Raw genomic sequence first — 23,992 nt, 5'->3', positions numbered from 1 at the left:
GTCTAATGTCTTCCATCAGAAAGACCTGTAGAACACACCTGACTCTCCTCACCAGTCATACAAGGAGAATGGTCTAATGCCTCCCATCAGAAAGACCTGTAGAACACACCTGACTCTCCTCACCAGTCATACAAGGAGAATGGTCTAATGTCTTCCATCAGAAAGACCTGTAGAACACACCTGACTCTCCTCACCAGTCATACAAGGAGAATGGTCTAATGTCTCCCATCAGAAAGACCTGTAGAACACACCTGACTCTCCTCACCAGTCATACAAGGAGAATGGTCTAATGTCTCCCATCAGAAAGACCTGTAGAACACACCTGACTCTCCTCACCAGTCATACAAGGAGAATGGTCTAATGTCTTCCATCAGAAAGACCTGTAGAACACGCCTGTCTCTCCTCACCAGTCATACAAGGAGAATGGTCTAATGTCTTCCATCAGAAAGACCTGTAGAACACACCTGACTCTCCTCACCAGTCATACAAGGAGAATGGTCTAATGCCTCCCATCAGAAAGACCTGTAGAACACACCTGACTCTCCTCACCAGTCATACAAGGAGAATGGTCTAATGCCTCCCATCAGACCTGTAGAACACACCTGACTCTCCTCACCAGTCATACAAGGAGAATGGTCTAATGTCTCCCATCAGACCTGTAGAACACACCTGATTCTCCTCCACCAGTCATACAAGGAGAATGGTCTAATGTCTTCCATCAGAAAGACCTGTAGAACACACCTGACTCTCCTCACCAGTCATACAAGGAGAATGGTCTAATGTCTCCCATCAGAAAGACCTGTAGAACACACCTGACTCTCCTCACCAGTCATACAAGGAGAATGGTCTAATGTCTCCCATCAGAAAGACCTGTAGAACACACCTGACTCTCCTCACCAGTCATACAAGGAGAATGGTCTAATGTCTCCCATCAGACCTGTAGAACACACCTGATTCTCCTCCACCAGTCATACAAGGAGAATGGTCTAATGTCTCCCATCAGAAAGACCTGTAGAACACACCTGACTCTCCTCACCAGTCATACAAGGAGAATGGTCTAATGTCTCCCATCAGAAAGACCTGTAGAACACACCTGACTCTCCTCACCAGTCATACAAGGAGAATGGTCTAATGTCTCCCATCAGAAAGACCTGTAGAACACACCTGACTCTCCTCACCAGTCATACAAGGAGAATGGTCTAATGTCTCCCATCAGACCTGTAGAACACACCTGACTCTCCTCACCAGTCATACAAGGAGAATGGTCTAATGCCTCCCATCAGACCTGTAGAACACACCTGACTCTCCTCCACCAGTCATACAAGGAGAATGGTCTAATGTCTCCCATCAGACCAGTAGAACACACCTGACTCTCCTCACCAGTCATACAAGGAGAATGGTCTAATGTCTCCCATCAGACCTGTAGAACACACCTGACTCTCCTCACCAGTCACACAAGGAGAATGGTCTAATGTCTCCCATCAGACCTGTAGAACACACCTGACTCTCCTCACCAGTCATACAAGGAGAATGGTCTAATGTCTCCCATCAGACCTGTAGAACACACCTGACTCTCCTCACCAGTCATACAAGGAGAATGGTCTAATGTCTGCCATCACAAAGACCTGTAGAACACACCTGACTCTCCTCACCAGTCATACAAGGAGAATGGTCTAATGTCTCCCATCAGAAAGACCTGTAGAACACACCTGACTCTCCTCACCAGTCATACAAGGAGAATGGTCTAATGCCTCCCATCAGAAAGACCTGTAGAACACACCTGACTCTCCTCACCAGTCATACAAGGAGAATGGTCTAATGTCTCCCATCAGAAAGACCTGTAGAACACACCTGACTCTCCTCACCAGTCATACAAGGAGAATGGTCTAATGTCTCCCATCAGACCTGTAGAACACACCTGACTCTCCTCACCAGTCACACAAGGAGAATGGTCTAATGTCTCCCATCAGACCTGTAGAACACACCTGACTCTCCTCACCAGTCACACAAGGAGAATGGTCTAATGTCTCCCATCAGACCTGTAGAACACACCTGACTCTCCTCACCAGTCATACAAGGAGAATGGTCTAATGTCTCCCATCAGACCTGTAGAACACACCTGACTCTCCTCACCAGTCATACAAGGAGAATGGTCTAATGTCTCCCATCAGACCTGTAGAACACACCTGACTCTCCTCACCAGTCACACAAGGAGAATGGTCTAATGTCTCCCATCAGACCTGTAGAACACACCTGACTCTCCTCACCAGTCATACAAGGAGAATGGTCTAATGTCTGCCATCACAAAGACCTGTAGAACACACCTGACTCTCCTCACCAGTCATACAAGGAGAATGGTCTAATGTCTCCTATCAAAAAGAGAGCCAGTCCAAGCAAGCAAAGGCAGCAGCGCAGTCATCAACTACATGTACCATTTCATCACTAACTACGGAGATGGACCTGAATTGTGATAATTGCAGTGGCCAAAACAGCACTTCAGAAAGACCAGAGTGAACACCTTGTCTGAGATTGTTAGTGCTGTGAAGGACAGCACTGTGAAGGGGGTCAACATCCGCAGCTGTTTGGACTGGAGGATGGTACGGTGCCGGTGGAAAGCTATGGATGACTTCAGGCCGCTGCCACAGATCAAGCAGTACCAGCACTTCAGGTGAAAATCATTTTCATTGCATTGCATGAGGTTATTTTTCTTATCTAAACTAGGGAGGTGAATTGATGTTGTGCAGGGTTGAAATGTCTTCTGATTTTTAGTTGTTGTTATTCCCTGTTTTACAGCATTGATGCTATGGAGCCTGGCGTTGTTATCGCCAAGGGGCGTTCGGACTGTCAGGACCAGGTTTCAGCTAGATGTCGACCGATTAATCGGAATGGCCGATTAATTAGGGCTGATTTCAAGTTTGCATAACCATCGGAAATCGGTATTTTTGGACACCAATTTGGCCAATTTTTTTTAAATATATATACAGTGGGGCAAAAAAGTATTTAGTCAGCCACCAATTGTGCAAGTTCTCCCACTTAACAAGACGAGAGAGGCCTGTAATTTTCATCATAGGTACACTTCAACTATGACAAAATGAGAAAAGAAATCCAGAAAATCACATTGTAGGATTTTTAATGAATTTATTTGCAAATTATGGTGGAAAATAAGTATTTGGTCAATAACAAAAGTTTCTCAATACTTTGTTATATACCCTTTGATGGCAATGACAGAGGTCAAACGTTTTCTGTAAGTCTTTTTCAGGTTTTCACACACTGTTGCTGGTATTTTGGCCCATTCCTCCATGTAGATCTCCTCTAGAGCAGTGATGTTTTGGGGCTGTTGCTGGGCAACGCGGACTTTCAACTCCCTCCAAAGACTTTCTATGGGGTTGAGATCTGGAGACTGGTTAGGCCATTCCAGGACCTTGAAATGCTTCTTACGAAGCCACTCCTTCGTTGCCCGGGCGGTGTGTTTCGGATCATTGTCATGCTGAAAGACCCAGCCACGTTTCATCTTCAATGCCCTTGCTGATGGAAGGAGGTTTTCACTCAAAATCTCATGATACATGGCCCCATTCATTCTTTCCTTTACACAGATCAGTCGTTCTGGTCCCTTTGCAGAAAAACAGCCCCAAAGCATGTTTCCACCCCCATGCTTCACAGTAGGTATGGTGTTCTTTGGATGCAACTCAGCATTCTTTGTCCTCCAAACACGACGAGTTGAGTTTTTACCAAAAAGTTATATTTTGGTTTCATCTGACCATATGACATTCTCCCAATCTTCTTCTGGATCATCCAAATGCTCTCTAGCAAACTTCAGATGGGCCTGGACATGTACTGGCTTAAGCAGGGGGACACGTCTGGCACTGCAGGATTTGAGTCCCTGGCGGCGTAGTGTGTTACTGATGGTAGGCTTTGTTACTTTGGTCCCAGCTCTCTGCAGGTCATTCACTAGGTCCCCCCGTGTGGTTCTAGGATTTTTGCTCACCGTTCTTGTGATCATTTTGACCCCACGGGGTGAGATCTTGCGTGGAGCCCCAGATCGAGAGAGATTATCAGTGGTCTTGTATGTCTTCCATTTCCTAATAATTGCTCCCACAGTTAATTTCTTCAAACCAAGCTGCTTACCTATTGCAGATTCAGTCTTACATTCTGGTGCAGGTCTACAATTGTGTTTCTGGTGTCCTTTGACAGCTCTTTGGTCTTGGCCATAGTGGAATTTGGAGTGTGACTGTTTTAGGTTGTGGACAGGTGTATTTTATACTGACAACAAGTTCAAACAGGTGCCATTAATACAGGTAACGAGTGGAGGACAGAGGAGCCTCTTAATGCGTTTCAGCCAATCACTTGTGTTGTGACAAGGCAAGGGTGGTATACAGAAGATGGCCCTATTTGGTAAAAGACCAAGTCCATATTATGTAAAGAACAGCTCAAATACACAAAGAGAAACGACAGTCCATCATTACTTAAAGACTTGAAGGTCAGTCAATACGGAAAATGTAAGAACTTTGAAAGTTTCTTCAAGAACAGTCGCAAAAACCATCAAGCGCTATGATGACACTGACTATCATGAAAACAACCACAGAAATGGAAGACCCAGAGTTACCTCTTCTGCAGAGGATAAGTTCATTAGTTACCAGCCTCAGAAATTGCAGCCCAAATAAATGCTTCACAGAGATCAAGTAACAGACACATCTCAACATCAACTGTTTAGAGGAGACCGTCTGAATCAGGCCGTCATGGTCGAATTGCTGCAAAGAAACGACTACTAAAGAACACCAATAAGAAGAGACTTGCTTGGGCCAAGAAACACAACCAATAGACATTAGCCCAGTGGAAATTTGTCCTTTGGTCTGGAGATTTTTGGTTCCAACCCCTGTCTCTTTGTGAAACGCGGTGCGGGTGAACGGATGATCTTCACATGTTATGCTTAGCTGGTGACACTGTCTGTGATTTATTTAGAAATCAAGGCACATTTAACAAGCATGGCTACCACAGCATTCTGCAGCGATACACCATCCCATCTGGTTTGGGCTTAGTGGGAATATAATTTGTTACTCAACAGGACAATGACCCAACTAGAGGTCGACCGATTACGATTTTTCAACACCGAAACCGATTATTGGAGGACCAAAAAATGGCGATACCGATTAACCGGCCAATTTTTATATGTATACAGTTGAAGTAGGAAGTTTGCATACACCTTAGCCAACTATATTTAAACTCTGTTTTTTTCACAATTTCTGACATTTAATCATAGTAAAAATTATCTGTCTTAGGTCAGTTAGGATCACCACTTTGTTTTAAGAATGTGAGATGTCAGAATAATAATAGAGATAATGATTTATTTCAGCTTTTATTTCTTTCATCACATTCCCAGTGGGTCAGAAGCTTACATACACTCAATTAGTATTTGGTAGCATTGCCTTTAAATTGTTTAACATGGGTCAAAAGTTTAAGGTAGCCGTCCACAATCTTCCCACAATAAGTTAGGTGAATTTTGGCCCATTCCTCCTGACAGAGCTGGTGTAACTGAGTCATGTTTGTAGGTCTCCTCGCTCGCATTCAGTTCTGCCCACAAATTTTCTATAGGATTGAGGTCAGGGCTTTGTGATGGCCACTCCAATACCTTGACTTAGTTGTCCTTAAGCCATTTTGCCAGTATGTTTGAGGTAATTGTCAATATGGAAGACCCATTTGCTTTAACTTTAACTTGTCTTGAGATGTTGCTTCAATATATCCACATAATTTCCCTTCCTCATAATGCCATCAATTTTGTGAAGCGCACCAGTCCCTCCTGCAGCAAAGCACCCTCACAACATGATGCTGCCACCTCCAGGCTTCAAGGTTGGGATGGTGTTCTTCGGCTTGCAAGCCTCCCCCGTTTTCCACCAAACGTGACGATGGTCTTTATGGCCAAACAGTTCCATTTTTGTTTCATCAGACCAGGGGACATTTCTCCAAAAAGTACCATCTTTGTTGCATACCATTGTCTGGCTTTTTTATGGCGGTTTTGGAGCAGGGCTTCTGCCTTGCTGAGGGCCTTTCAGGTTATGTCGACATAGGACTGTTTTACTGTGAATATAGATACTTTTGTACCGGTTTCCTCCAGCATCTTCACAAGGTCCTTTGATGTTGTTCTGGGATTGATTTGCACTTTTCGCACCGAAGTTCGTTCATCTCTAGGAGACAGAATACGTCTCCTTCCTGAGCGGTATGACGGCTGTGCTGTCCCATGGTGTTTATACTTGCGTACTATTGTTTGTACAGATGAATGTGGTACCTTCAGGCGTTTGGTATTTGCTCCCAAGGATGAACCAGACTTGTGGAGGTCTACTATTTTTTTTCTGAGGTCTTGGCTGATTTGATTTCCCATTGATGTCAAGCAACGAGGCACCGAGTTTGAAGGTAGGCATTGAAATACATCCACAGGTACACCTCCAATTGACTCAAATTATGTCAATTAGGCTATCAGAAGCGTCTAATTACATAATTTTCTGGAATTTCCCAAACTTCTGACCCACTGGAATTGTGATACAGTGAATTAATCTGTCTGTAAACAATTGTTGGAAAAATTACTTTTGTCATGCACAAAGTAGATGTCATAACCGACTTGACAAAACTATAGTTTGTTAACAAGAAATTTGTGGATTGGTTGAATGAGTTGTAATGACTCCAACCTAAGTGTGTGTAAACTTCCGACTTCAACGGTATATCCTTTCAGATATCTAATGTAACTCTATCTATTATCCTCTCAGATATCATACTCTGACTTACGATAACGATGTTCTCTCATATCTAACTCTGGCTAATGCCAATGCAAACTTTTTTCATGTCCTGAAATTGTTCAAATGCTATTTTAGGCATAAAGATTAGATTTAGGGTTTGGGTTAGGGAAAATAGGATTTTGAATGGGAAAAAATGTGTGTGTGTGTGTGTGTGTGAGTGACAGGGGGTTGGGTACAGGTGTAAGCAAAGAGACAAGTTTCCTTTGTCTCTGCATAATAGATGACTAAAGCTCCATTCTCACTCACCCTCCAGTCTCTGGTTCTCCTTCTCCATGCGTAGCAGCAGTATCTGCTGGTGGATCGCCGTCTTCCATAGGGCCCGGTAGTGCACCGCCGTCCTCTTGGGCCTCTTCCCAGTGAAGGTGTCACCCGAGGTGGGCAGTAGGCTGGCCAGGGGGTCCAGACTTGGGTCGAAGGAGCGGGGGGAGAGGGGCAGCAGGTCCATCACATCACAGTGGTCTGAGAGACAACATATCCAAATAACTGCAGTCATTTTTATTTGTCAAGCAAATAACTGTCGGTCTCACGGTAATTGACCGAAATTAACATAAACCAATTTAGCATCTCCTGGCTTCCCTACAAGCATATCATACAGACCTTTGGAACATTTAAAAAAATAATACATCCATGTAATATAGACATATAGATAGATATACACATTCCCAATAAATCCATTATGTATTTAAGACGGGTCTAAAGAAACATGATATGGAGAAAATGTAGTCTATTTCCGAAGAACAGAATAGCATACTCTGAGTTGTCCTGATGTTAGGCCGTGATGTGGCTATGTCATATTTAGTAGACAAGACTTGCTTAGAATACCGTGGCATTATTTTATAGTATGAAGAATACAATTGAATAAAGCTGAATAAAATAGAAAGGATATTTGAGGGAGTGCGCACACGAGGCTATTCTGTGTTGAGCTGTTAACAAAGAAATAGCTATTCCTATATGCTTAATTTAGAGTTATTCATGTAACTTTAGTTGTTCTACAAACATTGGGCTATATGTTTTAATTTTTAATACTTTGTAAAGCTGCATGATGTGACTAATGATCATTTGAAAAAAGTTGCATGAGCTCTGCTTTGTTTTTGCTCAGACTGTACACACTACATCAGTCTCTCATTCACCATTTGAAAAGCACTTGATAATGCCTAGAATATCAAAGTGGCATTCCCTTTGTGTGGCCGTAATGCACCCTAAAAAAATCCAGGCCTTTTGCAGCAAGTGGCCGTTGTGCCCTTTTCCAAATCAAATCTCAATCACGTGATTGGGTCTTTCTCACAGGCTACAAGTGAAGACAGACATCTGGGATGCAATTGCGCCCGTCCTTATTTCCGAGGTGCATATTGAAGATATTGGAAGAACTGTCCACGTTTACTTTTCATCATCCAACAAGATGAGTAGGCCTCACAAACAGAAAACGCACTAGCCTATGTCAATCTACTATCCCCATTAGTACAAAAGTTAATCTATTCTATTCTCTGCGAGAAATAAATATTCCAAACATTGTCTGGGACAGTTGTGGGATGCGATAGATCCCAAATTTATACGACCACTAGCTTCAAAAACACTGTTTTATGCAATGTGGCTGATGCAACAGATCAGAAGGTTTAGCTTAAAATGTTGATAAACTATTAGGCTATTTCTTCACATTATAAGCGCAGCAATGCACACATGGTAGTGGGCTATAAGCACGTATGTCCCCTTAGCAGGAAAACACGTATCAAAAGTGACCATAAATGTGATTATGCATGTAATGGTTTTATTATAAAATATGCATATTTATGGTGAAAATTATCTTACGAAATGGGAAACTCACACGCTGCTTATGTATGCCAGTTAGGTTCTACACTCCTTGTAAAGCAGGTTAATTTGTTTAATTTTAAGAAGTTATTTGGCCACTTTAGTTGTGATACAAACCCATTCAAAACATATAGGCCTATGGGTTAAGGCTACATGAGGTGTGCGACTATGACAAAAAAGGCTAACATTGTCACCCATCAGACTATTCTTGATTTAATCTTGTCTTTACATATACTAACTAATATATATGTGAATGTATATATTTGATTTGATTTAGAATGGACCATTACCATGCACCTGTATTGAAACAGGGGCATGCGGGAAAAAATACCTGCCATCTGTGCACATAAATGGAGGATGCTTTTCCCGTGGTTCATTTTCATGCCAGCCAGGTAGGCTATACTCCTGTTGTAAATATAAGTAATGTGCTTAATATTAGGAAAGTTAGGAAATACATTTAGTAGGCCTAGCCTATAGAAAGCTGATGGGATCCTCCTATTTTTAGTAGAGGCCACCACTGTTTTCTCGCGCAATTTCAAAGCCTATAAAAATGTTACGCAACATGAGCTCATGGCCTCTCATGAAGTGTTTGATTACATTTGCATTGATGTCAGAGTGATTTGAGGGACAATCGAGTGCTGAGTACCAGGCAGTTAGCAAGTTTGGCAGGCTACTAATGACCACCAGCAACAGAGCTTGGAGAATCGCCTAATAACCGTGACTAAACGGTCACGTGGATTTTGACTGCCTTCATGACTCGTGACCACCGTAGTGCCGGTAATACGGTCACCGCAACAGCCCTAGTTGTAAGTCGGTGTTTGAGAGGACACAAGAGTTCAAGGATATGCTAATCATCACAATGTTTCATCACAAATTCATTATACATTTCAACTTTGCTAACTATATTGCGAGCCTATTGTAATTCTGTACTAAAAGTACTGTGAGCAGGAATGCATTGTATTGGGTATTGTAATCTGATTATGCTGTTCTTAATTGCCCTATGGGAAAAATAAAGTTGGACTGAATTGAGTTTAATTGAATTGTACCAGTGTCTTATGGATGGTTTGTAATTACAAACCATCTGTGCTTGAGATGGGGAGCTACACTGGGGATTCGGGAAAACTGTCTATTTTTACCTGCTACACTTTTGCCAGCGTGAGCTACTTTATTAAGTGTTCTCGGGCGTGAAAATAGAATTTAACCTAATTTTACACTGAGCAGCGCGGGACACTCGCGGAGCCGTGCTGCTTGTGCCTAGGTTTCATTGAAATAATATAGCAGCGTCTCACACTGCAAAAATTGTAGCAAGCCAGTGTAGCAAGCCTGTTACACACACACACCTGGGTGCTGCATGGATGTGGGCTTGTTCATGGGCGAGGCGACCCGCAGGAAGATCTTCTGTCTCCAGGACACTTTGCGGATGTTGAGGGGTGCACTCACACTGTCACTGCTGCATCCAGATAGCGTCCTCTTCCTGCCCTCCCCATTACTGATGGGCAAGGGAAAATGATAAAGAGGGAGGGTTGAGAGAGAGAGGAGGGGCGAGAGGGAGCAAGAGAGGGAAAAGGAGGGAGAGGGAGTGAGATAGTGAAAGAGAAGAGGAGTGGGCATGTCACAAATACAAAGGGACGTAAACAAACACCCACACACTGATAGTAGTACACACACGCAGTCTCACACACACACCTAATCTCAACATTGAGACAGACAGATGCTAATCAACAGAATCTCCCGGTCTGTACTGCAGATGGGTGAGTGATTAAACCACCAAGAAAATCCAAAAAGGAACACTTCTCACAACAAACAAAACATTGATTGAAGACTGATTCACACATAAATATTGATTAATAAAGCAGAAATTAGTACAAAAGATCCATAATTAGTACATAAAACAAAAGCAAACATCAAGACAGAGGCAGCCATTGTTACATGGATGTTTGGATCATTTCCTTGGGAAAGAAGAAGAGAGGAGAATAGGGATAGGAAGCTGATTGATCTATTTCAAGACTATGATTCCGTCTGAAATGCACCTTATTGTGCAAAAGTAGTGCAATATATAGCAAATAGGGTTCTTTTTCGGACACACCCTATGTTTCTCAATTGTTTATCACACCAAAGGTTAAAGCCACAGTCTGTAACATGTCCGTACCATCAAAGAGTGGGCCACCAACAAGATAAACTGTCTTTCAATGTCAAAGAAATGTAGACATGACTTGAAAATGTCTGCAGTTAACACTAGACAATACATTTCAAAACATGTAACCTTGCGTAACCCTGGATCAGATGACAATTGATACTCGGATTAACAAGATACTGTCTAGTCATGAGGCGCTTACTTCACTGCTCAAGAGACCTGAGTAGAGAATAACAGGAAGCGACCTCAGAGCAAGGTCAGGGCTACTGTTGCTGAGACGGTGGTGGTGCCCCCACATCCTATAACAGTGTTGCATAATTTTGGGAGGTGGTTCGATTTGAGATTGTAGTGCATCTCTGGTTTCCATGTGGTCAGGAAGTGAAAAAACTCCCCATTCCTTAATGATTACAAGCATACCCATAACATGATGCAGCCAAAACTATGCTTGAAAATATGAGAGAATGAGAGTGGTACTCTGTAATATATTGTATTGGATTTGGCCCGAACATAACACTTTGTATTCAGGACACATAGTTCATTTCATTCCCACTTTTTTTGCAGTATTACATTAGTGACTTCAAATCAAATTGTATTTGTCACATATGCTTGCAAGCCCCTAACCAACAATGCAGTTTTGAGAAAGAAAAAAAAAAGTAAAAAAATTAAAGAGTGACAATAAAATAACAATAACAAGGCTATTTTTTATTCTGTACAGGCTTTCTTTTTTTCACTCTGTAACTTAGGTTTGTATTGTGGAGAAACGACAGTGTTGTTGATCCATCCTCAGTGTTCTCCTATCACAGCCATTAAACTCAGTAATTGTTTTAAAGTCACCATTGGCCTCATGGTGAAATCGCTGAGCAGTTTCCTTCCTCTCCAGCAACTGAGTTAAGAAGAGCACCTGTATCATTGGGTATATTGATAGACCATTCAAAGTGTAAAGTTAACACATCTACCAATGACTACCTCTCTGGTCTTTGTGGTTGAATCTGTGTTAGGAAATCAATGCTCCACTGAGGGACAGATAGGGGTACAAATATGAGGTAGTCATTAAAAAATCATGTTAAATACTATTATTGCACACAGAATGAATCCATGTAATTTATTTTGTGACTTGTTAAACACATTTTTACCCCTGCAATTATTTAGGCTTGTCATAACAAAGGGGTTGAATACAGTGGCTTACGAAAGTATTCCCCCCCTCGCATTTTTCCTATTTTGTTGTCTTACAACCTGGAATTAAAATGGATTTTGGGGGGGTTGCATTATTTGATTTACACATGCCTACCACTTTGAAGATGCAAAATATGTTTTATTGAGAAACAAACAAGAAAGACAAAAAAACGGAAAACTTGAGCGTGCATAACTATTGACCGCCCCAAATTCAATACTTTGTAGAGCCACCTTTTGCAACAATTACAGCTGCAAGTCTCTTGGGGTATGTCTCTGTAAGCTTGGCACATCTAGCTACTGGGATTTTTGAAAATATTTCAAGGCAAAACTGCTCCAGCTCCTTCAAGTTGGATGGGTTCTGCTGGTGTACAGCAATCTTTAAGTCATACCACAGATTCTCAATTGGATTGAGGTCTGGGCTTTGAAAAGGTAATTCCAATACATTGAAATGTTTCCCCTTAAAACCCTTGATTGTTGATTTAGCAGTATGCTTAGGGCCATTGTCCTGCTGGAAGGTGAACCTCCGTCCCAGTCTCAAATCTCTAGAAGACAAACAGGTTTCCCTCAAAAATATCCCTGTATTTAGCGTCATCCCAGTCCCTGCCGATGAAAAACATCCCCACAGCTGGTGTTCTTGGGGTGATGAGAGGTGTTGAATTTGCACCAAACATAGCATTTTCCTTGATGGCCAAAACCCTCAATTTTAGTCTCATCTGGCCAGAGTACCTTCTTCCATATGTTTGGGGAGTTTCCCACATGCCTTTTGGCGAACACCAAACATGTTTCTTATTTTTTTCCTTAAGCAATGTTTTTTTTTCTGGCCACTACCGTAAAGCCCAGCTCTGTGGAGTGCGCGGCTTGAAGTGGTCCTATGGACAGATACTCCAATCTCCGCTGTGGAGCTTTGCAGCTCCTTCACGGTTATCTTTGGTCTCTTTGTTGCCACTCTGATTAATGCTCTCCTTGCCTGGTCTGTGAGTTGTGATGAGCAGCCCTCTCTTGGCAAGTTTGTTGTGGTGCCATATTCTTTCATTTTTTTAATAATGGATTTAATGGTGCTCTGTGGGATGTTCAGAACAGGTGTATATATACTGAGATCATGTGACACTTAAATAAAGTCCACCTGTGGGAAATCCAACTAATTATGTGACTTCTGTAGGTAATTGTTTGCACCAGATCTTATTTAAGGCCTTCATAGCAAAGGGGGTGAATACATATGCACGCACCACTTTTTAAAAATGTTTTAAACAAGTTCTTTTTTTCAACAATCTCAATAGAATCCATTTTAAATTCAGGCTGTAACAACAATATTTTGCTGCAAAGAGACAAAATCACCAGATCCTTTATTCTGGTATTGCCCCTATGTAGCATGTTTCTGGTCACAGGTTCAGGAATTGTTAAAAATCTCAACATTCACTTAAAATGAACCTTATAAATAGCAGTGTAGGGTGATTTGGAAAGCCATAGTCAATCAATCAATAGTACAATAATACTCGAAGGAAAGTTTTTCATCTTTAGCTCACAATCTCCGAAAACTACAGTGGTTCCTCCTATAAAAGTTGCGTCATACTGCGGCACACCTTGCGGCATTCTGTGGTTTGTCATTTCATTCTCAGCCATTTATTATGTTACTGCAAGTTATTGCTAGTTTGACCACCAGAGGGCATCTTTGAGAAGCATTTGATAGTCTTCCATATTGCAGGCACGTGGGAGAATGGGGTTCAATTCTCCAACGGGGAGGAAGGAGTAGACTGTCCTTGTAAATAAGAATTTGTTCTTAAATGATTCCATGTGTTATTCAATAGTTTTGATGTCTTCACTATTATTCTACAATGTAGAAAATAGTAAAAAATCCTGGAATGAGTAGGTGTGTCCAAACTTTTGACTCGTACTTGCTTAATTAATAAAATTAATATTATGGTGTTTCAATTCCATTAAAAATGAATAACCCTCTGGGTAAATTCAGTCCGTTTCGCTATCGGAGCGTATACTGGACATTCGGACCAAGGAGTACTGTTGATTTGAGCATTCTGGCCTTACAACAGCAGTCAAGCACCCAAGCTAATCTTGGCTAGCTTCCTAGCTACTTCCAGACACAAATGAGACCACTCTGACTATTTTACTCGCCCTAGCACAGCTGGTTAGGCAGTTTTCATGTTATCCAGAGGGTTGGTGATTAACTGTGCTGCTAGAAACAATTTAATTGCGCTTTTTTGCCAACGTTTACTGACACCGCCCATATTCAACAGGTGTTGAGCGCACATAAATTCATTATTCTGCGCTCTAGCACACTCAGACAAGAGTGCTCTGAAATCGGCGTAGATAGCCAGAGCGAATTTACAAATGTACCCGAATGTCCATTGAGATCACATAACGACAATACCATTTAGCTAATCTAAGAATGACGGGAATGACCAAGTTAATTAAGGTTGGGTAGTTAGTTAGCCTTTAGTTAATATACTGGAAAGTTTGATGTATAACTACAAATGTTAGGTAGCTAGCTAACATGCCGGTACCTACTGCTGTAATGATATGCTATGTGGTTCGTAAGGACTGCGTAGCTAACAAATTGTCAGCTAACATAACGTGTAAGGTAACTTATTTGAAAAGTCATTACTTTATTACATTGAGTACCAAGCTACCCCAAGGTTGCACTCTATCGACTCTGCGGCTTCAGCATGCTTTTGGTTCACAGTCGATAGCACACTGGACTTTGGGCAAGAAGGTTGAGGATTCGAAACCTGCTCCCTGATTAGTTTCATTTGAAGTCATGCACAATTACTGTGTGATGATGGCATCTCAGGTAAGCAGTACTGGGCGTTCTTCCGTCCAACTTCTACATAGCTAGTAGTTAGCTCCTACGATTTAGTGTTGGTTCATAACATCCTACTATATTACATAGAAACATACATACCGTATATAACATTCTACTATATAACGTACAGTTGAAGTCCGAAGTTTACATACACCTTAACCAAATACATTTAAACTCAGTTTTTCACAATTCCTGACATTTAATCCTAGTAAAAATTCCCTGTCTTAGGTCAGTTAGGATCACCACTTTATTTTAAGAATGTGAAATGTCAGAATAATAGTAGAGAGAATTATTTATTTCAGCTTTTATTTCTTTCATCACATTCCCAGTGGGTCAGAAGTTTACATACACTCAATTAATATTTGGTAGCATTGCCTTTAAATTATTTAACTTGGGTCAAATGTTTCGGTTAGTTTTCCACAAGCGTCCCACAATAAATTGGGTGAATGTTGGCCCATTCCTCCTGACAGAGCTGGTGTAACCGAGTCAGGTTTGTAGGCCTCCTTGCTCGCACACGCTTGTTCAGGTCTGCCTACAAATTTTCTATAGGATTGCGGTCAGGGCTTTGTGATGGCCACTCCAGTACCTTGACTTTGTTGTCTTTAAGCCATTTTGCCACAACTTTGGAAGTATACTTGGGGTCATTGTCCATTTGGAAGACCCATTTGCGACCAAGCTTTAACTTCCTGATTGGTGTCTTGAGATGTTGCTTCAATATATCCACATAATTTTCCTACCTCATGATGCCATCTATTTTGTGAAGTGCACCTCCTGCAGCAAAGCACCCCCACAACATGATGCTGCCACCCCCGTGCTTCAAGGTTGGGATGATGTTCTTCCGCATGCAAGCATCCCCCTTTTTCCTCCAAAAATAACAATGGTCCTTATGGCCAAACAGTTCTATTTTTGCTTCATGAGATCAGTGGACATTTCTCCAAAAAGTACTATCTTTGTCCCCATGTGCAGTTGCAAACTGTAGTCTGTCTTTTTTATGGTGGTTTTGGAGCAGTGGCTTCTTCCTAAGCGGCCTTTCAGGTTATGTCGATATAAGACTCATTTTTACTGTGGATATAGATACTTTGTACCTGTTTCCTCCAGCATCTTCACAAGTCCTATGATGTTGTTCTGAGATTGATTTGCACTTTTCGCAGCAAATTAGGTTAATCTCTAGGAGACAGAACGCGTCTGCTTCCTGAGCGGTATGATGGCTACGTGGTCCCATGGTGTTTATACTTGCGTACTATTGCTTGTACAGATGAACGTGGTATCTTCAGGCATTTGGAAATTGCTCCCAAGGATGAATCAGACTTGTGGGGGTCTACAATTTTTTTTCTGAGGTCTTGGCTGATTTCTTTTGATTTTCCCATGATGTCAAGCAACGAGGCACTGAGTTTGACAGTAGGCCTAGAAGTACACCTCCAATTGGCTCAAATGACGTCAATTGCCTTTCAGAAGCTTCTAAAGCCATGACATCATTTTCTGGAATTTTCCAAGCTGTTTAAAGGCACAGTCAACTTAGTGTATGTACACTTCTGACCCACTGACCCACTGGAATTGTGATACAGTGAACTATAAATGGGATAATCTGTCTGTAAACAAAATGACTTGTATCATGCACAAAGTAGATGTCCTAACCGACTTGCCAAAACTATAGTTTGTTAACAAGAAATTTGTGGAGTGGTTGAAAAATAAGTTTTAATGACCCCAATTTAAGTGTATGTAAACTTCCGACTTCAACTGTAACAATAATACATTACTGAACATAAACTCATTAATCCCACCCCTCAGCCACTCTCAGCACATCCCACCTACTGTATCACCGTAGACCACCCTCGTTTGGTTTCCATTCCCCATATATTCTTAAATTGTGCTGTGATGTTTTACATACGTTTTGAGCGTTGAATATATTTTAGATTTTAGATTCTTCAAAGTATCCACCCTTTGCCTTGACAGCTTTGCACACTTGTCAATCTCTCAACCAGCTTCAAGCGGTAGTCTTTGAACAATCTAAATAGAATGAGATAAATATATTTTGATTTGTTTAACACTTTTTTGGTTACTACATGATTCCATATGTGTTATTTCATAGTTTTGATGAATTCACTATTATTCTACAATATAGAAAATAGTAAAAATAAAGAAAAACCCTTGAATGGGTAGGTGTGTCCAAACTATTGACAGGTATTGTATATGTATCAGAAAATCTGTAAAAAAAAAAAAAAAAAGCTGTGTCCTCTGAAGAGAGGGGGGAGGGGGAGTGTTGGATGGGTTAATAAAAAAGAATACAAAAACAAACAACAAAATGTGGAAAAGTTCAAGGTGTGTGAATACTTTCTGAAGGCATTGTAGATATAGGCAGGGACGAAAAGCCAAGTGTTAAAAGATTTAGGTGGACGCAACGAATAACTGCTACTGCCATCCCACCGACAAAACATGCCCCCCAACCAACCCCTCCTCCCATTTTCTCTGCCATCCCTGGCCGGTAATTCCGGTGTGGTCAAAGCAGGGGGGCGAGCATGCACCCCCTCTCACCTCCAGAGGGTCCTGGTGTCGGCCAAAGACCCCATGGACCCGAAGGAGCCCTGGTAAAAGCTTTTCAGGAAAGTGGGAGCGGAGAAGGAGGAGGAGAGACTGAAGTTGGACTCGCTCTCCGACACGCTGCGCGTTCTCGAGTAGGGCACGGGGCTAGGATGGTGTTCAAAATAAAGAAACCAAGGTTATTGTGGAATAAATGTGGTCTGGATGCAAAATGTTAATTTAAAAAAAAGTCATGTCATGGGCTGGTGACATTATGATGTTGACTGTGTTTGTAGGGTCTGTTCTGTTGGTTGTGTTCTTTTTGTGTTGTGAAAACAATGTTGATCAGCAGAAACTAGACCGGATTGACTCGTTTTAAATCTGTTATGGTGGGAAAGATATTCACATAATATGAAATTGAAGAATGTAAAATAGATGACATTGTTGATGTAGAACAGATGGGTGCATAAATTATTTGTCAGTTAGTGACATACTCATTAGTGTGGACTTTCCATGACAGTTAGTTTTAGCGTCTTAAAGCTGAAATCCACATAATGAGAACAGTGCCACTGTTCACCCCAGCACATTTGTTATTGTTTTATAGATGCAATGTAGGAGAGGAGCATCCAGCATCCTGTAAACATAGATCTTTTTTTACAGTAAATACTCTGCTGTTCTATCACGTGTGCAATAAAATCCGAAGGGGAAAAACTGTGTTAGTTGTTTAAAGTAACTTCCTTGCTGTTGTAAAATGGATGTGTCAGTTTCACCATTACGAATTCCAGCTTAAAAACAAAACTTTCCATCAATATTTCAATAACAGTAGCTGTCAATGTGTCATTGCTAGCATTAGCCACTAAAGAACATATTCCACATTCAAGTACAATATGAGGTGCTATTTTATAAAAGGCCAAACCTTTTTACATCACAAATAAAGCATGTTTCCTCATCACAAGATGCTGTCTATACACAAAAGTTGACTAGGGCAAATCACCAGGCTAGAATGAGAGAAGCTTCAGAAGAAGATCTGCATCTACACACATAGAAATAGAACAAACAGAATAGTCATTCAATTTCTACGTCTGTGCACGGTGCTAAATTGCCTTCAAAAAGTATTCATGCCCATGGAATTTTCCACATTTTGTTATCGGAATTCAAAATTGATGGCATTTTTTTTCTTACCCATCTACATAATACCCCAAAATGACAAAGTGAAAACATATGTATATTTTTCTTACCCATCTACACGGAATACCCCATAATGACAGTGAAAACACATATATATATATATATATAAATTTTTTTCTTACCCATCTACATGGAATACCCCATAATGACAAAGTGAAAACATATATACAGTGGGGTAAAAAAGTATTTAGTCAGTCACCAATTGTGCAAGTTCTCCCACTTAAAAAGATGAGAGAGGCCTGTAATTTTCATCATAGGTACACTTCAATTATGACAGACAAAATGAGAAAAAAAATCCAGAAAATCACATTGTAGGATTTTTAATGAATTTATTTGCAAATTATGGTGGAAAATAAGTATTTGGTCACCTACAAACAAGCAAGATTTCTGGCTCTCACAGACCTGTAACTTCTTCTGATCACAAGAACAGTGAGCAAAAACCCCAGAACCACACGGGGGGACCTAGTGAATGACCTGCAGAGAGCTGGGACCAAAGTAACAAAGCCTACCATCAGTAACACACTACGCCGCCAGGGACTCAAATCCTGCAGTGCCAGACGTGCTGCTTAAGCCAGTACATGTCCAGGCCCGTCTGAAGTTTGCTAGGGAGCATTTGGATGATCCAGAAGAAGATTGGGAGAATGTCATATGGTCAGATGAAACCAAAATATAACTTGTTTGTAAAAAATCAACTCGTCGTGTTTGGAGGACAAAGAATGCTGAGTTGCATCCAAAGAACACCATACCTACTGTGAAGCATGGGGGTGGAAACATCATGCTTTGGGGCTGTTTTTCTGCAAAGGGACCGTGTAAAGGAAAGAATGAATGGGGCGATGTATCGTGAGATTTTGAGTGAAAATCTCCTTCCATCAGCAAGGGCATAGAAGATAGAACGTGGCTGGGTCTTTCAGCATGACAATGATCCCAAACACACCGCCCGGGCAACGAATGAGTGGCTTCGTAAGAAGCATTTTAAGGTCCTGGAGTGGCCTAGCCAGTCTCCAGATCTCAACCCCATAGAAAATCTTTGGAGGGAGTTGAAAGTCCGTGTTGCCCAGCAACAGCCCCAAAACATCACTGCTCTAGAGGAGATCTGCATGGAGGAATGGTCCAAAATACCAGCAACAGTGTGTGAAAACCTTGTGAAGACTTACAGAAAACGTTTGACCTCTGTCATTGCCAACAAAGGGTATATAATAAAGTATTGAGATAAACTTTTGTTATTGACCAAATACTTATTTTCCACCATAATTTGCAAATAAATTAAATAAAAATCCTACAATGTGATTTTCTGGATTTTTTCTCCTCATTTTGTCCGTCATAGTTGAAGAGTACCTATGATGAAAATGATAGGTCTCTCTCATCTTTTTAAGTGGGAGAACTTGCAGGGAAGTATCTAAGAAAATCCCCAAATACAGATGTGCAAAGCTGATAGAGACATACCGAAAACGACTCAAAACTGTAATCGTTGCCAAAGGTGCTTCTACAAAGTATTTACTCAGGGATGTGAATATTTATGTAAATTCGATGTCTTCAATAAATTTGCAAACATTTCTAAAAACCTGTTTTCACTTTGTCATTATTGTGTGTAGATAGAGAAGACATTTTTTTTTAAATCCGTTTGGAATTCAGGCTGTAACACATGTGGAATAAGCCAAGGGGTGTGAACACTTTCTGAAGGCAGTGTAAATGGATATAACCAAACTATTGGGGCCAGGGTCCATTTGGTCCATCTTTATCTAATTCTAGTCACGTAGGAAGGAAGTGACATAAGGATAACAGGAAGTGAAGTGTGTGGCTTCGTGTCATGGCCTTTGTTTGTTTACCTGCTCTGCAGTAGTTCGGGGTTGACAGACTGCTGCCTACGGAGCAGGGTCTTGCTGTGGGTACCAGTGCCCCCCTGTTGGACTCCCTGGGTGGACGCGTCGTTGAACGAGATGCGCTTCTTCACAGGCAGGTGGCTGAAGGTGTGGGCACGTCGCCGGAACTGGAGGGCATCTGGGTCATCGTCAGGGAAACCAGGGGGCGTGCCTGGTGGGGAGTCGCCGGGAGAGTCGTCCGCCTGGAGGGGACAGAGTGATGAAGATGAGGATGATGAAGAGAATGATGACTTGCACTGTACATCGGAGACCATTAATACACTTCCTGAACCCATACCTTATTTTGCATTAACCAGGTCCGAGACCAGAATAGTGTTGCATGAGGTGGACTCTAGACTCTGGAGAATGCATTGAGTTGCATGCATTGACACTCTAGGATAGAAATCAAACACAGCTAGAATACAAAACTTGCTGCTATGATACATAAAAAAATCCTGCATAAAATCCAATCTGATTCCGAAAACTAAAATACTTAAGCAATTACTAGCAATACAACTTCCACACTCCATTCCAAAGCCAACAGGTCTGCACTTACCGACTACTAGCAAGTGTCCTCACACTCAATACGGTACAACTCCACACACTCCAACTCTCTTAGTCCTATTCCCTGATGCCTCTGTGCCTCCCCATGCTGCTCCACTCATCTATTGTACTCTAATAAGCTGCACCCTGTGACTCACTGCATCACACTACAGGAGGGAAGGCCCTACACAGCTCCGTTCCAAACCAAACCCTCCATCCCTACCTTTACGCCGTTGCCGACTCCCTCTCACACATCTGACATGTAAGAAAAATGCAGGGCTACCTTGAAAAAGATACCTGGCCTCAATTGGTCCCCCTGCTTAAATAAAGGTTAAATCAATGCTGGTACTCCACATAGCTTGCGTAGAGGTTGGGGGTGGAATTATTCCTATGTTCCTCAAACCTAGTCAGTCCATTCAGTGCTGCCACAGACCAACAAGGGCATTGGGATATGACTCAGAGGTACGTTTGTTTGGTTTGGGACTAGGCCCGTTTCACATTGTGAAGAGGCTAGTATAGGCCCCTCCAGGTCCAGTGTTGGAGGGCCTGTTTACAAGGAAGTGTAGAGGAAGTATTGAGGCATTGCTCAGCAGACACAGAGCAGGACACATCCCGTCTCTGTTTCCTACCCTGGCCTCTGTGTCCGGAGACCGCCCTCAGATCATAGTAGAGGCCTCACTCAGCTCAAAACACAGGTCCCGAGGCCAGGGGGTAACACACCACACAGAAACATACACAAGACAAAGACAAAGGCAAAAACATGGACCCACACAAACATGCATGCACACACATGTACACACAGACTCCCAGAGACAAACACGCACGAACACACATGTACACAGTCACAGTCAGCTGTGGGAAAAGGCAACTAAGGTGAATAGAACACATCTGACACTGTCCTTGATTTTGGAGAGGTGTTGCCCCGTGTGCTGAGTAACAATATTTTATAAAAAAAATTATATGACCGGATAATGAGTGAAAAACTGGTAGATCGGGGAGGGAAGGGCGGTATTGTTGTTGAGTAATACTATATTTCTATGTTCTAGGTTGTTCTGAACTGTGAGCGAAGGTGGTAACTTTGCATACTAGTTGCAAGTGCTTGTGATGTACATCCCGTGATGTTTTTACAGGAGAAAGCAAACTCACTCACACTTCTGGGGCATGTGAGGACTCATATGTTTGTGTGTGTGGTCCTACTATGATTTAAAGCAGGGATCACCAACTAGATTCAGTAGCGGGACAATTTTTTCTTGAGTGGATGGTCAGGGAGCCAGAACATAATTACAAATAATTTGTAGATTGCAAATTGACCGCAAGTAACCCAAACAGATATAACATTTGACTAAAACATTATAATTTCAAACCTTGTTTAGATTTGTATATGTCACGACTTCTGCCGAAGTCGAAGCCTCTCCTTGTTCGGGCGGGGCTCGGAGGTCGACGTCACCGGTCTTCTAGCCATCATTGATCCATTTTTCATTGGTTTTGTCTTGTCTTCCTACACACCTGGTTTCAATCCCATTCATTACCTGTTGTGTATTTAACCCTCTGTTTCCCCTCATGTCTTTGTCAGAGATAGTTTGTTATTCAGTGTTGTGTTTGTATTGGTGCGCGACGGGTCCTCGTACCCACTTTGTTTACTGTTACATTAAATGTTTGGAGTTATGTTTCGTTTATCGTTATTAAAAAACTCCATTCAGTTTGATTCTCCTACGCATGACTTCCCTGCCACCTATACACACACAACTCTGACAGTATATGATCACATATTTCTCTTAATTATGCGTGGGAATAGTTTGTAACATATTTACAAAATTTAAATCAGCCTTTTAAGTCCAACAAATACATTTTTTAGGGCAAAATAAAATCAGTTGGGGAACTTGATTTATGGTATAACATGTACCCCTCCCTGTCTCTCCCCGCCCACGCCCATTGCCAAAATGTCTGACGGGGGGGGGGGGGGGAATTGGCCAGAGGGTCGACATCACACCCCCGTCCCACATTTTGCATCCTTGTGACACTAGAGTGAACAACTCCGCCATTAAACAACCGTTCAGGCTACGTTGGAAAATACATTCAGGAAAAAAACCTGGGAATATTCATGTGTCATGTTTGTTTTTTAAACAATCTTTGAGAACTAACAATCACCAAAATAAAAGCTAGACAGTAAGGGAGAAAAAAAAGGAAAAAAAACAATTTAACAGTATCCACTTTGTTATTATGTTTCAGAAAAACAACACATTGTTAGTTCTCAAAGACTGTAATTATAAAAAATATATAGGTCCATTATCTTTTCTTTTCTCTCAGCTGCTTGGCAAAATATGTAGAATTACAGGAAATTAGCTTTAAAAGTGGAACATTTTCTCTCAGCTGCTTGGCAAAATATGTAGAATTATAGGAAATTAGCTTTAAAAGTGGAACATTTTCTCTCAGCTGCTTGGCAGAATGTGTAGAATTACAGGAAATTAGCTTTAAAATACACTCCTCAAAAAAATAAACACTAAAATAACACATCCTAGATCTGAAATGAATGAAATATTCTTATTAAATACTTTTTTCTTTACATAGTTGAATGTGCTGACAACAAAATCACACAAAAATTATCAATGGAAATCAAATTTATCAAGCCATGGAGGTCTGGATTTGGAGACACTCAAAATTAAAGTGGAAAACCACACTAGAGGCTGATCCAACTTTGATGTAATGTCCTTAAAACAAGTCAAAATGAGGCTCAGTAGTGTGTGTGGCCTCCACGTGCCTGTATGACCTCCCTACAACGCCTGGGCATGCTCCTGATGAGGTGGCTGATGGTCTCCTGAGGGATCTCCGCCCAGACCTGGACTAAAGCATCCGCCAACTCCTGGACAGTCTGTGGTGGATAGAGCGAGACATGATGTCCCAGATGTGGCTCAATTGGATTCAGGTCTGGGGAACGGGTGGGCCAGTCCATAGCATCAATGCCTTCCTCTTGCAGGAACTGCTGACACACTCCAGCCACATGAAGTCTAGCATTGTCTTGCATTAGGCGGAACCCAGGGCCAACCGCACCAGCATATGGTCTCACAAGGGTTCTGATGATCTCATCTCGGTACCTAATGGCAGTCAGGCTACCTCTGGCGAGCACATGGAGGGCTGTGCGGCCCCCCAAAGAAATGCCACCCCACACCATGAC

General features: G+C 41.7%; 1 protein-coding gene across 2 annotated transcripts in view; it reads right to left on the bottom strand.

The window, feature by feature from the left end:
- tbc1d4 (TBC1 domain family, member 4) overlaps positions 1 to 23,992 on the bottom strand; it is a 139,595-nt gene that overhangs the window by 38,909 nt on the left and 76,694 nt on the right. Inside the window, exons 12-15 of one of the 2 annotated variants that reach the window (XM_021578614.3) lie at positions 20,245 to 20,480; positions 17,246 to 17,398; positions 9,932 to 10,080; positions 7,032 to 7,244 (exon numbers count right to left, since the gene is read on the bottom strand). In XM_021578614.3, coding sequence (XP_021434289.3) covers positions 7,032 to 7,244; positions 9,932 to 10,080; positions 17,246 to 17,398; positions 20,245 to 20,480 — 751 coding nt within the window. The remainder of the gene's footprint in view (positions 1 to 7,031; positions 7,245 to 9,931; positions 10,081 to 17,245; positions 17,399 to 20,244; positions 20,481 to 23,992) is intronic. The other variant, XM_021578615.3, reaches the window with a different exon arrangement.

Source organism: Oncorhynchus mykiss, chromosome 22, assembly GCF_057628025.1.
Source record: "Oncorhynchus mykiss isolate SJ-2025 chromosome 22, ASM5762802v1, whole genome shotgun sequence".
NCBI classification, from domain to species: Eukaryota; Metazoa; Chordata; class Actinopteri; order Salmoniformes; family Salmonidae; genus Oncorhynchus; species Oncorhynchus mykiss.
The sequence above is the reverse complement of the archived record's forward strand: the minus strand, read 5'-3'. Positions and strand labels throughout refer to the sequence as shown.